Source organism: Bombina bombina, chromosome 7 (genome assembly GCF_027579735.1).
Source record: "Bombina bombina isolate aBomBom1 chromosome 7, aBomBom1.pri, whole genome shotgun sequence".
In the NCBI taxonomy this organism is placed as follows: Eukaryota; Metazoa; Chordata; class Amphibia; order Anura; family Bombinatoridae; genus Bombina; species Bombina bombina.
Window position 1 is genome coordinate 228,940,160 of NC_069505.1, and position 21,168 is coordinate 228,961,327.

The window sequence follows — 21,168 nt, forward strand, 5'->3', positions numbered from 1 at the left end:
CAGAAGGGCACCGAGAACCTTTGTAAAAATTCTTGGAGCTGTAGCTAGGCCAAACGGCAGAGCCACAAACTGGTAATGCTTGTCCAGAAAAGAGAATCTCAGGAACTGATAATGATCTGGATGAATCGGAATATGCAGATATGCATCCTGTAAATCTATTGTGGACATATAATTCCCTTGCTGAACAAAAGGCAAGATAGTCCTTACAGTTACCATCTTGAACGTTGGTATCCTTACATAACGATTCAATATTTTTAGATCCAGAACTGGTCTGAAGGAATTCTCCTTCTTTGGTATAATGAAGAGATTTGAATAAAACCCCATCCCCTGTTCCGGAACTGGAACTGGCATAATTACTCCAGTCAACTCTAGATCTGAAACACAATTCAGAAATGCTTGAGCTTTTACTGGATTTACTGGGACACGGGAAAGAAAAAATCTCTTTGCAGGAGGTCTCATCTTGAAACCAATTCTGTACCCTTCTGAAACAATGTTCTGAATCCAAAGATTGTGAACAGAATTGATCCAAATTTCCTTGAAAAAACGTAACCTGCCCCCTACCAGCTGAGCTGGAATGAGGGCCGCACCTTCATGTGGACTTAGAAGCAGGCTTTGCCTTTCTAGCTGGCTTGGATTTATTCCAGACTGGAGATGGTTTCCAAACTGAAACTGCTCCTGAGGATGAAGGATCAGGCTTTTGTTCTTTGTTGAAACGAAAGGAACGAAAACGATTATTAGCCCTGTTTTTACCCTTAGATTTTTTATCCTGTGGTAAAAAGGTTCCTTTCCCACCAGTAACAGTTGAAATAATAGAATCCAACTGAGAACCAAATAATTTGTTACCCTGGAAAGAAATAGAAAGTAGAGTTGATTTAGAAGCCATATCAGCATTCCAAGTTTTAAGCCATAAAGCTCTTCTAGCTAGAATAGCTAGAGACATGAACCTGACATCAACTCTGATAATATCAAAAATGGCATCACAGAAAAATTATTAGCATGCTGAAGAAGAATAATAATATCATGAGAATCATGATGTGTTACTTGTTGCGCTAAAGTTTCCAACCAAAAAGTTGAAGCTGCAGCAACATCAGCCAAAGATATAGCAGGTCTAAGAAGATTACCTGAACACAGATAAGCTTTTCTTAGAAAGGATTCAATTTTCCTATCTAAAGGATCTTTAAACGAAGTACCATCTGACGTAGGAATAGTAGTACGTTTAGCAAGGGTAGAAATAGCCCCATCAACTTTAGGGATTTTGTCCCAAAATTCTAATCTGTCAGACGGCATAGGATATAATTGCTTAAAACGTTTAGAAGGAGTAAATGAATTACCCAATTTATCCCATTCTTTGGAAATTACTGCCGAAATAGCATTAGGAACAGGAAAAACTTCTGGAATAACCACAGGAGCTTTAAATACCTTATCCAAATGTTTAGAATTAGTATCAAGAGGACCAGAATCCTCTATTTCTAAAGCAATTAGTACTTCTTTAAGTAAAGAACGAATAAATTCCATTTTAAATAAATATGAAGATTTATCAGCATCAACCTCTGAGACAGAATCCTCTGAACCAGAAGAGTCATCATAATCAGAATGATGATGTTCATTTAAAAATTCATCTGTAGGGAGAGAAGTTTTAAAAGATTTTTTACGTTTATTAGAAGGAGAAATAACAGACATAGCCTTCTTTATGGATTCAGAAACAAAATCTCTTATGTTATCAGGAACATTCTGCACCTTAGATGTTGAAGGAACTGCAACAGGCAATGGTACTTTACTAAAGGAAATATTATCTGCTTTAACAAGTTTGTCATGACAATCAATACAAACAACAGCTGGAGGAATAGCTACCAAAAGTTTACAGCAGATACACTTAGCTTTGGTAGATCCAGCACTAGACAGCGATTTTCCTGTAGTATCTTCTGACTCAGATGCAACGTGAGACATCTTGCAATATGTAAGAGAAAAAACAACATATATAAAGCAAAATTGATCAAATTCCTTAAATGACAGTTTCAGGAATGGGAAAAAATGCCAAAGAACAAGCTTCTAGCAACCAGAAGCAATGAAAAATGAGACTTAAATAATGTGGAGACAAGAGCGACGCCCATATTTTTTAGCGCCAAATAAGACGCCCACATTATTTGGCGCCTAAATGCTTTTGGCGCCAAAAATGACGCCACATCCGGAACGCCGACATTTTTGGCGCAAAATAACGTCAAAAAATGACGCAACTTCCGGCGACACGTATGACGCCGGAAACGGAAAAATAATTTTTGCGCCAAAAAAGTCTGCGCCAAGAATGACGCAATAAAATGAAGCATTTTCAGCCCCCGCGAGCCTAACAGCCCACAGGGAAAAAGAGTCAAATTTTTGAAGGTAAGAAAAAATGATTAAATCAAATGCATTATCCCAAATATGAAACTGACTGTCTGAAAAATAAGGAAAGTTGAACATTCTGAGTCAAGGCAAATAAATGTTTGAATACATATATTTAGAACTTTATAAACAAAGTGCCCAACCATAGCTTAGAGTGTCACAGAAAATAAGATTTTACTTACCCCAGGACACTCATCTACATGTTTGTAGAAAGCCAAACCAGTACTGAAACGAGAATCAGCAGAGGTAATGGTATATATAAGAGTATATCGTCGATCTGAAAAGGGAGGTAAGAGATGAATCTCTACGACCGATAACAGAGAACCTATGAAATAGACCCCGTAGAAGGAGATCACTGCATTCAAATAGGCAATACTCTCTTCACATCCCTCTGACATTCACTGCACGCTGAGAGGAAAACCGGGCTCCAACTTGCTGCGGAGCGCATATCAACGTAGAATCTAGCACAAACTTACTTCACCACCTCCATCGGAGGCAAAGTTTGTAAAACTGAATTGTGGGTGTGGTGAGGGGTGTATTTATAGGCATTTTGAGGTTTGGGAAACTTTGCCCCTCCTGGTAGGAATGTATATCCCATACGTCACTAGCTCATGGACTCTTGCTAATTACATGAAAGAAACTAAATTTATGCTTACCTGATAAATTACTTTCTTTTACGATATGACGAGTCCACGGCCCACCCTGTTCTTTATATTTTTTGTAAACTTCAGTCACCTCTGCACCTTTTTAGTCTTTCCTTTTTCTCTTCCTATACCTTCGGCCGAATGACTAAGGGTGGAGGGGAATGGGAGGGGCTATATATACAGCTCTGCTGTGGTGCTCTTTGCCACTTCCTCTTAGCAGGAGGTTAATATCCCACAAGTAAGGATGAAATCCGTGGACTCGTCATATCATAAAAGAAAGTAATTTATCAGGTAAGCATAAATTTAGTTTTCTTTATTTGTAAGCAGTATTCTATTCTTTCTTCCTGCCAAATTACAAAGGACATTATAGTAACATAACTGCTCAATTTCTAATGTCTTAACAAAATGTCATTTTTTAATTATAATCTCTGTAGGCAACAAAAGATTTGGAAAATTATGATAAAGAGCGTCATGATGAATTTAAACGTTATGAAATGTTAAAAGAGCACGAAAGGAGAGAATATCTGAAATCATTGAGTGAAGAAAAGAGAAAAATGGAAGAAGCCAAATTTGAGGAAATGAAAAAAAAGCACAAAGAACATCCGAAAATTAACCACCCAGTGAGTTTACATCTTAAATGGATATTACATTTTTTTTTCTTGCATATAAGAGTGGGCGATTTTTAGGGATGGGCGAATGTTTCTAAAAATTCGAAATTTAAAACTAATTTGATACATTCGTTCATTCTAATCGAATTTTGAATGTTTATATAACATTCTAGCATTCTATTTTAGAATTTTCGTTTTCGAATTTTTCAATAAAATTCGAAAATATTAGTTCGAATAATAGAATGTTTAGCTATGTATTCATTCAATTTCGAAATATAATATTCGAATTAGAATGTGACATTCGAATTAGAATGTAAGATTCAAATTCGAAATAGCATTTCTAGTCTACAACTGTGTTTAATAAATGTAATATTCGAATGTCACATTCAAATTTGAAATAGTATTTCTAGTTTACAACTGTGTTTAATAAATGTAATATTTGAATGCTACTTTCGAATTTGAATGTAACATTCAAATTCGAAATAATATTTCTAGTTTACAACTGTGTTTTATAAATGTAATATTTGAATGTGACATTCAAATTCGAATGTCACATTCAAATTAGTATTTCTTGTTTAATACTGTGTTTTATTCGAATTCAAAATAGTATTTCTAGTCTTCAATTGTGTTTTATAAATGTAATATTTGAATTCGAATGTGACATTAAAATTTGATAATAGAATTTTTAAGAATATTCGTTCTTATCAACATTCTATTATGTAAATCGAATTTCTACAATAACATTCGTTCTAATATTCTAATTCAAATATAAACACATTCGCCCATCCCTAGTGATTTTCTAATGTGTAAAAGAAACTGGAAGAAGGACCGGCATATCTTCTCATAAAATCATGAACTTGTATCTAATAAAACAGCATGGCAGAGAGGGTACACCTGACGCGTTTGGGCTAAAAAACTAAATTGCCATGTCATTTGGTTAAATGTCATCATGTGGTACAACCAGTTAAAGTGGCCTAACGTGTTCCATTTTATACACTGTTTTTAATACTGCTTTGGTTATTTTAAAATATAGAGGTTTATCCCCTGTTACATACTGCAGTCTGAAAGTTGTAAAATAGAATAAATTAATACATCAAATTATTACCAAAAATTAATTAAATCAAAGGCAGAATTAAAGCCTAAGGGCCAGATTATGATTGAAGCGCTGTTTTACGCGAGCGTTATCGGGTTTATTGCGGCTGTTTGCGCGCATCGGAAGGAGCCCTCCTATTAAAAGTTGAAAGTAAATTTGAATGTTTAATAGCGATTTGCAATAGATTGTTTACCACTACCTCAATGCTCTGGTTAACTGTTATGCAAGACAAAAAAGTTTTACAAAACACATCAAAAATACATTGAAAAGTACAGTTACACACATAACACTGTCCACATAACACTGTCTAATAAATATATATTACACAGTACAGTTACACACAACACTATCTAATAAATATACATTTCACAGTAAAGTTACACACATAACACTGTCTAATAAATATACATTACACAGTACAGTTACACACCTAATAACACTATCTATTAAATATACATTACACGGTACAGACACACATCTAATACATATATATTACACAGTACAGTTACACTCATAATAACACCATCTAATAAATATATATTGCACAGAACAGTTACACTCATAACACCATCTAATAAATATATATTACACAGTACAGTTACACTCGTAATAACACTGCCAAATATACATTACTCAGTACAGTTACACTCATATTAACACTGTCTAATACATATATATTACACAGTACAGTTACACACATAATAACACTGTCTAATAAATATATATTACACAGTACAGTTACACACATAACACCATCTAATAAATATACATTACATAGTACAGTGACACACATAACACCATCTAATAAATATACATTACACAGTACAGTTACACTCATAATAATACTATCTAATAAATACACATAACACCATCTAATAAATATACATTACACAGTACAGTTACACATAATAACACCATCTAATAAATATACATTACACAGTACAGTGACACACATAATAACACCATCTAACAAATATACATCACACAGTACAGTTACACTCATAATAACACCATCTAATAAATATACATTACACAGTACAGTTACACACATACTAACACTGTCTAATAAATATACATTACAGTTACTCATAATAACACTATCTAATAAATATACATTACACAGTACAGTGACACACATAATAACACCATCTAATAAATATACATTACACAGTACAGTTACACACCTAATAACACTATCTAATAAATATGCATTACACAGTACAGTTACACATAATAAGACCATCTAATAAATATACATTACACAGTATAGTTACACAAATAACTGTCTAATAAATATACATTACACAGTACAGTTACACACATAATAACACCATCTAATAAATATACATTACACAGTACAGTTACACACATAATAACACCATCTAATAATTATACATTACACAGTACAGTTACACACATAACACATCTAATAAATATACATTACACAGTACAGTTACACACATAATACCATCTAATAAATATACATTACACAGTACAGTTACACACATAATAACACCATCTAATAAATATACATTACACAGTACAATTACACACATAATAACACCATCTAATAAATATACATTACACAGTACAGTTACACAAATAATAACACTGTCTAATAAATATACATTACACAGCACAGTTACACACCTAATAACACTATCTAATAAATATACATGACATAGTACAGTTACACACATAATAACACTATCTAATAAATATACATTACACAGTACAGTTACACACATAATAACACTATATAATACATATACATTACACAGTACAGTTACACACATAACACCATCTAATAAATATACATTACACAGTACAGTTACACACATAATAACACTATATAATAAATATACATTACACAGTACAGTTACACTCATAATAACACTATCAAATAAATATACATTACACAGTACAGTGACGCACATAATAACACCATCTAACAAATATACATCACACAGTACAGTTACACTCATAACACCATCTAATAAATATACATTACACAGTACAGTTACTCATGATAACACCATCTAATAAATATACATTACACAGTACAGTTACACACATACTAACACTGTCTAATAAATATACATTACAGTTACTCATAATAACACTATCTAATAAATATACATTACACAGTACAGTGACACACATAACACCATATAATAAATATACATTACACAGTACAGTAACACACCTAATAACACTATCTAATAAATATGCATTACACAGTACAGTTACACACATAAGACCATCTAATAAATATACATTACACAGTATAGTTACACAAATAACTGTCTAATAAATATACATTACACAGTACAGTTACACACATAATAACACCATCTAATAAATATACATTACACAGTACAGTTACACACATAATACCATCTAATAAATATACATTACACAGTACAGTTACACAAATAACACTGTCTAATAAATATACATTAGACAGTACAGTTACACTCATAATAACACCATCTAATAAAAATACATTACACAGTACAGTTACACACATAATAACACTATCTAATAAAATACATTACACAGTACAGTTACACACATAACACTATATAATAAATATACATTGCACAGTACAGTTACACTTATAATAACACTATATAATAAATATACATTACACAGTACAGTTACACACATAACACTATATAATAAATATACATTAAACAGTACAGTTACACACATAATACTATATAATAAATATACATTACACAGTATAGTTACACTTATAATAACACCCTCTAATAAAAATACATTACACAGTACAGTTACACTTATAATAACACCATCTAATAAAAATACAATACACACTACATTTACACACCTAATAACACTATCTATTAAATATGCAGTACACGGTACAGACACACATCTAATACATATATATTACACAGTACAGTTACACTCATAATAACACCATCTAATAAATATATATTACACAGTACAGTTACACTCATAACACCATCTAATAAATATATATTACACAGTACAGTTACACTCATAACACTGTCAAATATGCATTACACAGTACAGTTACACACATAACACCATCTAATAAATATACATTACACAGTATAGTTACACAAATAACTGTCTAATAAATATACATTACACAGTACAGTTACACACATAATAACACCATCTAATAAATATACATTACACAGTACAGTTACACACATAACACCATCTAATAAATATACATTACCCAGCACAGTTACACACCTAATAACACTATCTAATAATATACATTACATAGTACAGTTACACACATAATAACACTATATAATAAATATACATTACACAGTACAGTTACACTTATAAGAACACTATATAATAAATATACATTACACAGTACAGTTACACACATAATAATGCTATCTAATAAATATACATTAAACAGTACAGTTACACACATAACACTATATAATTAATATACATTACACAGTATAGTTACACTTATAATAACACCATATAATAAAAATACATTACACAGTACAGTTACACACATAATAATACTATCTAATAAATATACATTACACAGTACAGTTACACTCATAATACCACTAGCTAATAAATATACATTACACAGTACAGTTACACACATAATACTATATAATAAATATACATTACACAGTACAGTTACACTTATAATAACACCATCTAATAAAAATACATTACACAGTACAGTTACACTTATAATAACACCATCTAATAAAAATACAATACACAGTACAGTTACACACCTAATAACACTATCTATTAAATATGCAGTACACGGTACAGACACAAATCTAATACATATATATTACACAGTACAGTTACACTCATAATAACACCATCTAATAAATATATATTACACAGTACAGTTACACTCATAATAACACCATCTAATAAATATATATTACACAGTACAGTTACACTCATAATAACACTGTCAAATATGCATTACACAGTACAGTTACACACATAACACCATCTAATAAATATACATTACACAGTATAGTTACACACATAACACCATCTAATAAATATACATTACCCAGCACAGTTACACACCTAATAACACTATCTAATAATATACATTACATAGTACAGTTACACTTATAATAACACTATCTAATAAATATACATTACACAGTACAGTTACACACATAACACTATATAATAAATATACATTACACAGTACAGTTACACTTATAATAACACTATATAATAAATATACATTACACAGTACAGTTACACACATAATAATGCTATCTAATAAATATACATTAAACAGTACAGTTACACACATAACACTATATAATAAATATACATTACACAGTACAGTTACACTTATAATAACACCATCTAATAAAAATACATTACACAGTACAGTTACACACATAATAATACTATCTAATAAATATACATTACATAGTACAGTTACACACATAATAACACTATCTAATAAATATACATTACACAGTACAGTTACACACATAATAACACTAGCTAATAAATATACATTACACAGTACAGTTACACACATAATAATACTATCTAATAAATATACATTACATAGTACAGTTACACACATAATAACACTATCTAATAAATATACATTACACAGTACAGTTACACACATAACACTATCTAATAAATATACATTTCATAGTACAGTTACACACATAATAACACCATCTAATAAATATACATTACACAGTACAGTTACTCATGATAACACCATCTAATAAATATACATTACACAGTACAGTTACACACATACTAACACTGTCTAATAAATATACATTACAGTTACTCATAATAACACTATCTAATAAATATACATTACACAGTACAGTGACACACATAATAACACCATATAATAAATATAAATTACACAGTACAGTTACACACCTAATAACACTATCTAATAAATATGCATTACACAGTACAGTTACACACATAAGACCATCTAATAAATATACATTACACAGTATAGTTACACAAATAACTGTCTAATAAATATACATTACACAGTACAGTTACACACATAATAACACCATCTAATAAATATACATTACACAGTACAGTTACACAAATAACACTGTCTAATAAATATACATTACACAGTACAGTTACACACCTAATACCATCTAATAAATATACATTACACAGTACAGTTACACAAATAACACTGTCTAATAAATATACATTACACAGTACAGTTACACACCTAATAACACTATATAATAAATATACATTAGACAGTACAGTTACACTCATAATAACACCATCTAATAAAAATACATTACACAGTACAGTTACACACATAACACTATCTAATAAAATACATTACACAGTACAGTTACGCTTATAATAACACTATATAATAAATATACATTGCACAGTACAGTTACACTTATAATAACACTATATAATAAATATACATTACACAGTACAGTTACACACATAAAAATACTATCTAATAAATATGCATTAAACAGTACAGTTACACACAACACTATATAATAAAAATACATTACACAGTACAGTTACACTTATAATAACACCATCTAATAAAAATACAATACACAGTACAGTTACACACATAATACTATCTAATAAATATACATTACACAGTACAGTTACACACATAATAACACCATCTAATAAATATACATTACACAGTACAGTTACACACATAACACCATCTAATAAATATACATTACCCAGCACAGTTACACACCTAATAACACTATCTAATAAATATACATTACATAGTACAGTTACACTTATAATAACACTATCTAATAAATATACATTACACAGTACAGTTACACACATAATAACACTATATAATAAATATACGTTACACAGTACAGTTACACTTATAATAACACTAATAAAGATACATTACACAGTACAGTTACACACATAATAATGCTATCTAATAAATATACATTAAACAGTACAGTTACACACATAACACTATATAATAAATATTCATTACACAGTACAGTTACACTTATAATAACACCATCTAATAAAAATACATTACAGAGTACAGTTACACACATAATAATACTATCTAATAAATATACATTACACAGTACAGTTACACTCATAATACCACTAGCTAATAAATATACATTACACAGTATAGTTACACACATAATAATACTATCTAATAAATATACATTACATAGTACAGTTACACACATAATAAGACTATCTAATAAATATACATTACACAGTACAGTTACACACATAATAACACTAGCTAATAAATATACATTACACAGTACAGTTACACACATAACACTATCTAATAAATATACATTTCATAGTACAGTTACACACATAACACTATCTAATAAATATACATTACAAAGTACAGTTACACACATAATAACACTATCTAATAAATATACATTATACAGTACAGTTACACACATAATAACACTATATAATAAATATACATTACACAGTACAGTTACACACATAATAACACTATCTAATAAATATACATTACACAGTACAGTTACACACATAATAACACTATCTAATAAATATACATTATACAGTACAGTTACACATATAATAACACTATATAATAAATATACATTACACAGTACAGTTACACACATAATAACACTATATAATAAATATACATTACATAGTACAGTTACACTTATAATAACACTATCTAATAAATATACATTACACAGTACAGTTACACACATAATAACACTATATAATAAATATACATTACACAGTACAGTTACACACATAATAACACTATATAATAAATATACATTACACAGTACAGTTACACACATAATAACACTATCTAATAAATATACATTATGCAGTACAGTTACACACATATTAACACTATATAAAAAAATATACATTACACAGTACAGTTACACACATAATAATGCTATCTAATAAATATACATTAAACAGTACAGTTACACACATAACACTATATAATAAATATACATTACACAGTACAGTTACACTTATAATAACACCATCTAATAAAAATACATTACACAGTACAGTTACACACATAATAATACTATCTAATAAATATACATTACACAGTACAGTTACACTCATAATACCACTAGCTAATAAATATACATTACACAGTACAGTTACACGCATAATAATACTATCTAATAAATATACATTACACAGTACAGTTACACACCTAATACCATCTAATAAATATACATTACACAGTACAGTTACACAAATAACACTGTCTAATAAATATACATTACACAGTACAGTTACACACCTAATAACACTATATAATAAATATACATTAGACAGTACAGTTACACTCATAATAACACCATCTAATAAAAATACATTACACAGTACAGTTACACACATAACACTATCTAATAAAATACATTACACAGTACAGTTACGCTTATAATAACACTATATAATAAATATACATTGCACAGTACAGTTACACTTATAATAACACTATATAATAAATATACATTACACAGTACAGTTACACACATAAAAATACTATCTAATAAATATGCATTAAACAGTACAGTTACACACAACACTATATAATAAAAATACATTACACAGTACAGTTACACTTATAATAACACCATCTAATAAAAATACAATACACAGTACAGTTACACACATAATACTATCTAATAAATATACATTACACAGTACAGTTACACACATAATAACACCATCTAATAAATATACATTACACAGTACAGTTACACACATAACACCATCTAATAAATATACATTACCCAGCACAGTTACACACCTAATAACACTATCTAATAAATATACATTACATAGTACAGTTACACTTATAATAACACTATCTAATAAATATACATTACACAGTACAGTTACACACATAATAACACTATATAATAAATATACGTTACACAGTACAGTTACACTTATAATAACACTAATAAAGATACATTACACAGTACAGTTACACACATAATAATGCTATCTAATAAATATACATTAAACAGTACAGTTACACACATAACACTATATAATAAATATTCATTACACAGTACAGTTACACTTATAATAACACCATCTAATAAAAATACATTACAGAGTACAGTTACACACATAATAATACTATCTAATAAATATACATTACACAGTATAGTTACACACATAATAATACTATCTAATAAATATACATTACATAGTACAGTTACACACATAATAAGACTATCTAATAAATATACATTACACAGTACAGTTACACACATAATAACACTAGCTAATAAATATACATTACACAGTACAGTTACACACATAACACTATCTAATAAATATACATTTCATAGTACAGTTACACACATAACACTATCTAATAAATATACATTACAAAGTACAGTTACACACATAATAACACTATCTAATAAATATACATTATACAGTACAGTTACACACATAATAACACTATATAATAAATATACATTACACAGTACAGTTACACACATAATAACACTATCTAATAAATATACATTACACAGTACAGTTACACACATAACACTATCTAATAAATATACATTATACAGTACAGTTACACACATAATAACACTATATAATAAATATACATTACACAGTACAGTTACACACATAATAACACTATATAATAAATATACATTACATAGTACAGTTACACTTATAATAACACTATCTAATAAATATACATTACACAGTACAGTTACACACATAATAACACTATATAATAAATATACATTACACAGTACAGTTACACACATAATAACACTATATAATAAATATACATTACACAGTACAGTTACACACATAATAACACTATCTAATAAATATACATTATGCAGTACAGTTACACACATATTAACACTATATAAAAAAATATACATTACACAGTACAGTTACACACATAATAACACTATCTAATAAATATACATTACACAGTACAGTTACACACATAATAATGCTATCTAATAAATATACATTAAACAGTACAGTTACACACATAACACTATATAATAAATATACATTACACAGTACAGTTACACTTATAATAACACCATCTAATAAAAATACATTACACAGTACAGTTACACACATAACACTATCTAATAAATATACATTATACAGTACAGTTACACACATAATAACACTATATAATAAATATACATTACACAGTACAGTTACACACATAATAACACTATATAATAAATATACATTACATAGTACAGTTACACTTATAATAACACTATCTAATAAATATACATTACACAGTACAGTTACACACATAATAACACTATATAATAAATATACATTACACAGTACAGTTACACACATAATAACACTATATAATAAATATACATTACACAGTACAGTTACACACATAATAACACTATCTAATAAATATACATTATGCAGTACAGTTACACACATATTAACACTATATAAAAAAATATACATTACACAGTACAGTTACACACATAATAACACTATCTAATAAATATACATTACACAGTACAGTTACACACATAATAATGCTATCTAATAAATATACATTAAACAGTACAGTTACACACATAACACTATATAATAAATATACATTACACAGTACAGTTACACTTATAATAACACCATCTAATAAAAATACATTACACAGTACAGTTACACACATAATAATACTATCTAATAAATATACATTACACAGTACAGTTACACTCATAATACCACTAGCTAATAAATATACATTACACAGTACAGTTACACGCATAATAATACTATCTAATAAATATACATTACACAGTACAGTTACACACATAATAACACTAGCTAATAAATATACATTACACAGTACAGTTACACACATAACACTATCTAATAAATATACATTACATAGTACAGTTACACACATAATAACACTATCTAATAAATATACATTACAAAGTACAGTTACACACATAATAACACTATCTAATAAATATACATTATACAGTACAGTTACACACATAACACTATATAATAAATATACATTACACAGTACAGTTACACTTATAATAACACCATCTAATAAATATACATTACACAGTACAGTTACACACAACACTATCTAATAAATATATATTACACAGTAAAGTTACACACATAATAACACTATATAATAAATATACATTACATAGTACAGTTACACACATAACACCATCTAATAAATATACATTACACAGTACAGTTACACACATAATAACACTATGTAATAAATATACATTACACAGTAAAGTTACACACATAACACTATATAATAAATATACATTACACAGTACAGTTACACACATAACACTATGTAATAAATATACATTACACAGTAAAGTTACACACATAATAACACTATATAATAAATATACATTACACAGTACAGTTACACACATAACACTATATAATAAATATACATTACACAGTACAGTTACACACATAATAACACTATGTAATAAATATACATTACACAGTACAGTTACACACATAATAATGCTATCTAATAAATATACGTTACACAGTACAGTTACACACATAACACTATATAATAAATATACATTACACAGAACAGTTACACACATAACACTATATAATAAATATACATTACACAGTACAGTTACACACATAATAACACTATGTAATAAATATACATTACACAGTACAGTTACACACATAACACTATATAATAAATATATATTACACAGTACAGTTACACACAACACTATATAATAAATATATATTACACAGTACAGTTACACACATAATAACACTCTCTGATAAGAAGTATTTTGAAAACACAAATACATATGTATACATATATAGACATTTAAATAAGTGCGTTGGAGCCATTTACAGGTAAAGGGACAGGAAACCCCAAAATTTTTGCTCATGATTTGGAAAGAAAATACAATTTTAAACTACTTTCTAATTTACTTCTATTATCAAATTTGCTTCATTCTCTTGTTATCCTTTGCTGAAGGAACAGCAATGCACTATTGGCAGCTAGCTGAACAAATCTAGTTTGCCAATCACAAGGGACAAATGTGTGCAGCACCAATCAGCAGCTAGCTCCCACTAGTGTAGGATAAGTGTGTGCAAGAGAACAAAGCACATTTCAAAATAGAAGTGACTTTAAAAGTGTCTTAAAATGACCTGCTATGTCTGAATCCTGCAAGTTTCATTTTGACTTTACGTAACATTCATATTTATGAAAGTGCTATACTGTGTATTTACTGTAAATATTTCCAATTCCAATTCTGCACATAGGGGAATATGTTCTACTAGTCCTAAAGCCCGTTCACACGGGCCGTGTTGTGTTATATTTAATATTCATATTCTCTCTCTCTCTCTCTCTCTCTCTCTCTGTCTCTGTCTCTCTCTCTGTCTGTCTCTCTCTGTCTCTCTCTGTCTCTCTCTGTCTCTCTCGTGCGCCTTCACTTGCCGGTCCTCGCGCTGCTCTGTTTCACTGATCAGCTGTGCTGCCGGGTCCTCGATCAGCTGCAAGAGTTTGTCTGAACTGCGCATGACGGCTTCAGACAAACTCTTGTCTTTTATAATATAGGATGTATTTCTAAATAGATATTCTAATATAGATCTGTATATATTCAAACCTATATATAATCGTGTATAGATACATATTTCTTTTTATATCTGAGGGTTTTTTGTACAATATGTATTTATGAATATATTTAACATATTCCTGTATGTGAAGAACATTGGAATGTGACATATTCATATTTTCATGTCTGGTTAGCGCACTTGAGAATATGTGATCACTTTTGTTCGCGAGTAGGGTGTTTTTCACCCCCACTTTTTTTGCTTTATTGATTTCTATGTGGGAATACGTGAATGCGCACGCAATATTCTAAGTTCCGCTTTTTGCGCTCGTTGGGTTATGATGACATCTCAACTCATAATACCAGCGCAACCCGACAAGCGCAAAAACAAATTTCCATCACAGTTAAAGGGACACTAAACCCAATTTTTTTTCTTTAATGATTCAGATAGAGCAGCAATTTTAAGCAACTTTGTAATTTACTCCTATTCTCAATTTTTCTTTGTTCTCTTGCTATCTTTATTTAAAAAAAAGCAGAAATGTAAAGCTTAGGAGCCGGCCCATTTTTGTTTCAGAACCTGGGTTACGTTTGCTTTTTGGTGGCTAAATGTAGCCACCAATAAGCAAGCGCTATCCAGGGTGCTGAAACTAAAATTTGCTGGCTCCTAAGCTTACTGCTTTTTAAATAAAGATAGCAAGAGATGGAAGAAAAATTGATAATAGGAGTAAATTAGAAAGTTGCTTAAAATTGCTGCTCTATCTGAATCATTAAAGAAAAAAAATTGGGTTTCGTGTCCCTTTAATGCTTGAGCGGGAACATTAATAAGCGTTCCCCTCATAATCTGGCTCTTACTGTTTAATGCCGCTAGGTTGTGTCTGCATCATTCAACCACTTAACAAAATCATTTTTACTAAATGCTAATGTAATGCTCTGCTGTGGTTTTTAAAATAAAGGGTTTATGTTGCTTTAATGTTTCTACTTATACTGGACTATTGGGAAACATCAGTAGCATTCTAATGTAAAACCATAAATATTTTACAATTGAAAAGTGCCACATTTTGTTAAGTAAACCACTTGTACACATTATAATATCTATAAAATATGTGGTTGTTTGTATAAACAGGAATAATGTTCCTCTTGTGTAAAACACACACACTTGCATATTAATAGCATTTACCAATGTCTTAACTACATATAAAGCTGTTTTTATTGCATGTTTTTTTTTAAGACTATGGAAATTATACTTTTCAAATTAATTTAAGAGACTGTTTTGTATTTTGTAAAATATCTTGTTCTTAAAAAAAAAAAACCTAATTGACATAATATTTAGGAAAAATTACTTTCCTTTGTGTACATAAATTGTTCAGGGCTAAATTACTTTGTACATATAAATGATGCCAGATTACTTTCCAACACTCTTTCATTACATAGTAGAGGTCCTTTATCATTTTTCTGTGTAGTTTTAATTTAAATTCCTACACTTCATACATATTACATGTAAATGGCCCGTTAAATATCTCTGCTTCCAATATCTGCCTTGTGTGTTATCAAATCAAACTCCAAAGATCTGCACTGATATTATAGAGATTTGATTGTAGCCCATTCTAAAGGTTTTTACATTCTATCTTTATGTAGAAATCTCAATAATAATATTTAATCATTTAACAGGGAAGTAAAGACCAGCTGAAAGAAGTTTGGGAAGAGACTGACAGATTAGATCCATCTGATTTTGATCCAAAAACATTTTTTAAGTTGCACGGTAAGAAACTAATATAGCTTTTGCCTTTTCTATTTTTTTTTTATTTTTTTTAAGAGCAAAATGTTAACGCCTAGATTTAGAGTTCTGCGTTAGCCGTCAAAAGCAGCGTTAAGGGCTCCTAACGCTGCTTTTGTCCGCCCGCTGGTATTTAGAGTCAGCCAGGAAAGGGTCTAACGCTCACTTTCAAGCCACGACTTTTCCATACCGCAGATCCCCTTACGCCAATTGCATATCCTATCTTTTCAATGGGATCTTCCTAACGCCGGTATTTAGAGTCTTGGCTGAAGTGAGCAGTAGACCCTCTACCGACAAGACTCCAGCCGCAGAAAAAAGTCAGTAGTAGTCAGTAGTAGTTAAGAGCTTTCTGGGCTAACGCTGGTTTATAAAGCTCTTAACTACTGTGCTCTAAAGTACACTAACACCCATAAACCGAGGTCCCCTCACATCGCCGCCACTATAATAATTTTTTTAACTCCTAATCTGCCGACCGCACATCGCCACCACCTACATTATCCCTATGAACCCCTAATCTGCTGCCCCTAACATCGCCGACACCTACATAATATTTATTAACCCCTAATCTGCCCCCCCAACGTTGCCGCTACCTACCTACACTTATTAACCCCTAATCTGATCGGAACAGCCAATAGAATGCAAGCTCAATCTGATTGGCTGATCCAAGCAGCCAATCAGATTTTTCCTACCTTAATTCCAATTGGCTGATAGAATCCTATCAGCCAATCGGAATTTGAGGGACGCCATCTTGGATGACGTCACTTAAAGGAACCTTCATTCATCGGTAGTCGTCGGAAGGAAGAGGATGTTTCGCGCCGGAGGTCTTGAAGATGCAGCCGCTCCACGTCGAATGGATGAAGATAAAAGATGCCGCTTGGATGAAGATTTCTGCCGGTCCGGATGTCCTCTTCTACCCGGATAGGATGAAGACTTCTGCCGCTACGGATGTCCTCTTTTGGTCCATCGGTGCCCGGTTGGGTGAAGACGACTCAAGGTAGGGAGATCTTCAGGGGGTAGTGTTAGGTTTATTTAAGGGGGGTTTGGGTTAGAGTAGGGGTATGTGGGTGGTGGGTTTTAATGTTGGGGGCGGTTGTTATTTTTTTTTTTACAGGCAAAAGAGCTGATTACTTAGGGGCATGCCCCGCAAAAAGCCATTTTAAGGGCTGGTAAAAGAGCTGGTTACTTTTTAATTTAGAATAGGGTAGGGACCTTTATTATTTTGGGGGGCTTTTTTATTTTATTAGGGGGCTTAGAGTAGGTGTAATTAGCCTAATATTCTTTTAATCTTTTTTTATTTTTTGTAATTTAGTTTAGTTTATTTAATTGTATGTAATTGTAGGTAATTTATTTAATTAATTTATTGATAGTGTAGTGTTAGGTTTAATTGTAACTTAGGTTAGGATTTATTTTACAGGTAATTTTGTAATTATTTTAACTAGGTAGCTATTAAATAGTTAATAACTATTTAATAGCTATTGTACCTAGTTAAAATAAATACAAAGTTGCCTGTAAAATAAATATAAATCCTAAAATAGCTACAATATAATTATTCGTTATATTGTAGCTATATTAGGGTTTATTTTACAGGTAAGTATTTAGTTCTAAATAGAAATACTTTAGTTAATAATATTTAATTTATTTCGTTAGATTAAAATTATATTTAACTTAGGGGGGTGTTAGGGTTAGGGACGGGTTAGCTTTAGGGGTTAATACATTTATTAGAGTAACGGCGAAGTCCGGTAGGCAGATTAGGGGTTAATACTTGAAGTTAGGTGGCGGCGATGTTAGGGAGGGTAGATTAGGGGTTAATACTATTTATTATAGGGTTTGTGAGGCAGGAGTGCGGCGGCTTAGGGGTTAATAACTTTATTAGAGTAGCTGCGAGGTCCGGTCGGCAGATTAGGGGTTAATAAGTGTAGGTAAGGTAGCGGCGACGTTGGGGGGGCAGATTAGGGGTTAATAAATATTATGTAGGTGTCGGCGATGTTGGGGGCAGCAGATTAGGGGTACATAGGGATAATGTAGGTTGCGGCGGTGTACGGAGCGGCAGATTAGGGGTTAATTGTGTAATGCAGGTGTCAGCGATAGCGGGGGCGGCAGATTAGGGGTTAATAACTGTAAGGTTAGGGGTGTTTAGACTCGGGGTACATGTTAGGGTGTTAGGTGCAGACTTAGAGAGTGTTTCCCCATAGGAAACAATGGGGCTGCGTTGGGAACTTAACAAGCACGTTTTTCCAGCTTGCCGCTACCGTAAGCAACGCTGGTATTGAGGGTTGAAGTGGCGGTAAATATGCCTGTACGCTCCCTTTTTGGAGCCTAACGCAGCCCTTCAGAGAACTCTAAATACCAGCGTTGTCTTAAGGGTGCGCTGGAAAAAAAAGCAGCGTTAGCTACGCGGATCTTTACCGACAAAACTCTAAATCTAGGCGTAAGACTTTTTAGAGTTTTCAAAGTATCAAGACTTTAACCCTTTCACTACCGGGACTTTCAGACAAAAACTTGCCCAAAATACCAGAGCATTTTTAGCATGTTTTGCTATCACTCCATTTAAACAGAAATAGAGCCTTGTTTTTTTTATTTACCTTTCAAATCTGTGTATATGTATATATATTTAACCCTTTGAGTGCTATGCTGGATTTAATATTTTTCTGATTTTTACTATTTTTAACAAAAAAAAGTTTTGACTACCCCCCCCCCCCAGATCCCCAAGACTCATACCATTGGAAAGGTTAGGCGATTGCTAGCAGAAGGGCGGCCTAGTGCTAGCAACGTCTCTGAGCCGTCGTTGGCACTCAAGGGGATATATATATATATTAAGTAGACAACCCAAGGTATTGATCTAGGCCTATTTTGGTATATTTCATGCCACCATTTCACTGCCAAATGCGATCAAATAAAAATATTAGTACTTTTTTCACAAACTTTGGGTTTCTCACAGAAATTATTTACATGCTGCTTGTGCAATCATGGCACAAATGTTTGTAAATGTTTCTCTGGGATCCCCTTTGTTCAGAAATTGCAGACA

General features: G+C 30.9%; 1 protein-coding gene across 1 annotated transcript in view; it reads left to right on the top strand.

The window, feature by feature from the left end:
• NUCB2 (nucleobindin 2) overlaps positions 1-21,168 on the top strand; it is a 250,840-nt gene that overhangs the window by 110,922 nt on the left and 118,750 nt on the right. The window contains exons 6-7 of the mRNA XM_053720637.1: positions 3,458-3,643; positions 18,038-18,128. Coding sequence (XP_053576612.1) covers positions 3,458-3,643; positions 18,038-18,128 — 277 coding nt within the window. The remainder of the gene's footprint in view (positions 1-3,457; positions 3,644-18,037; positions 18,129-21,168) is intronic.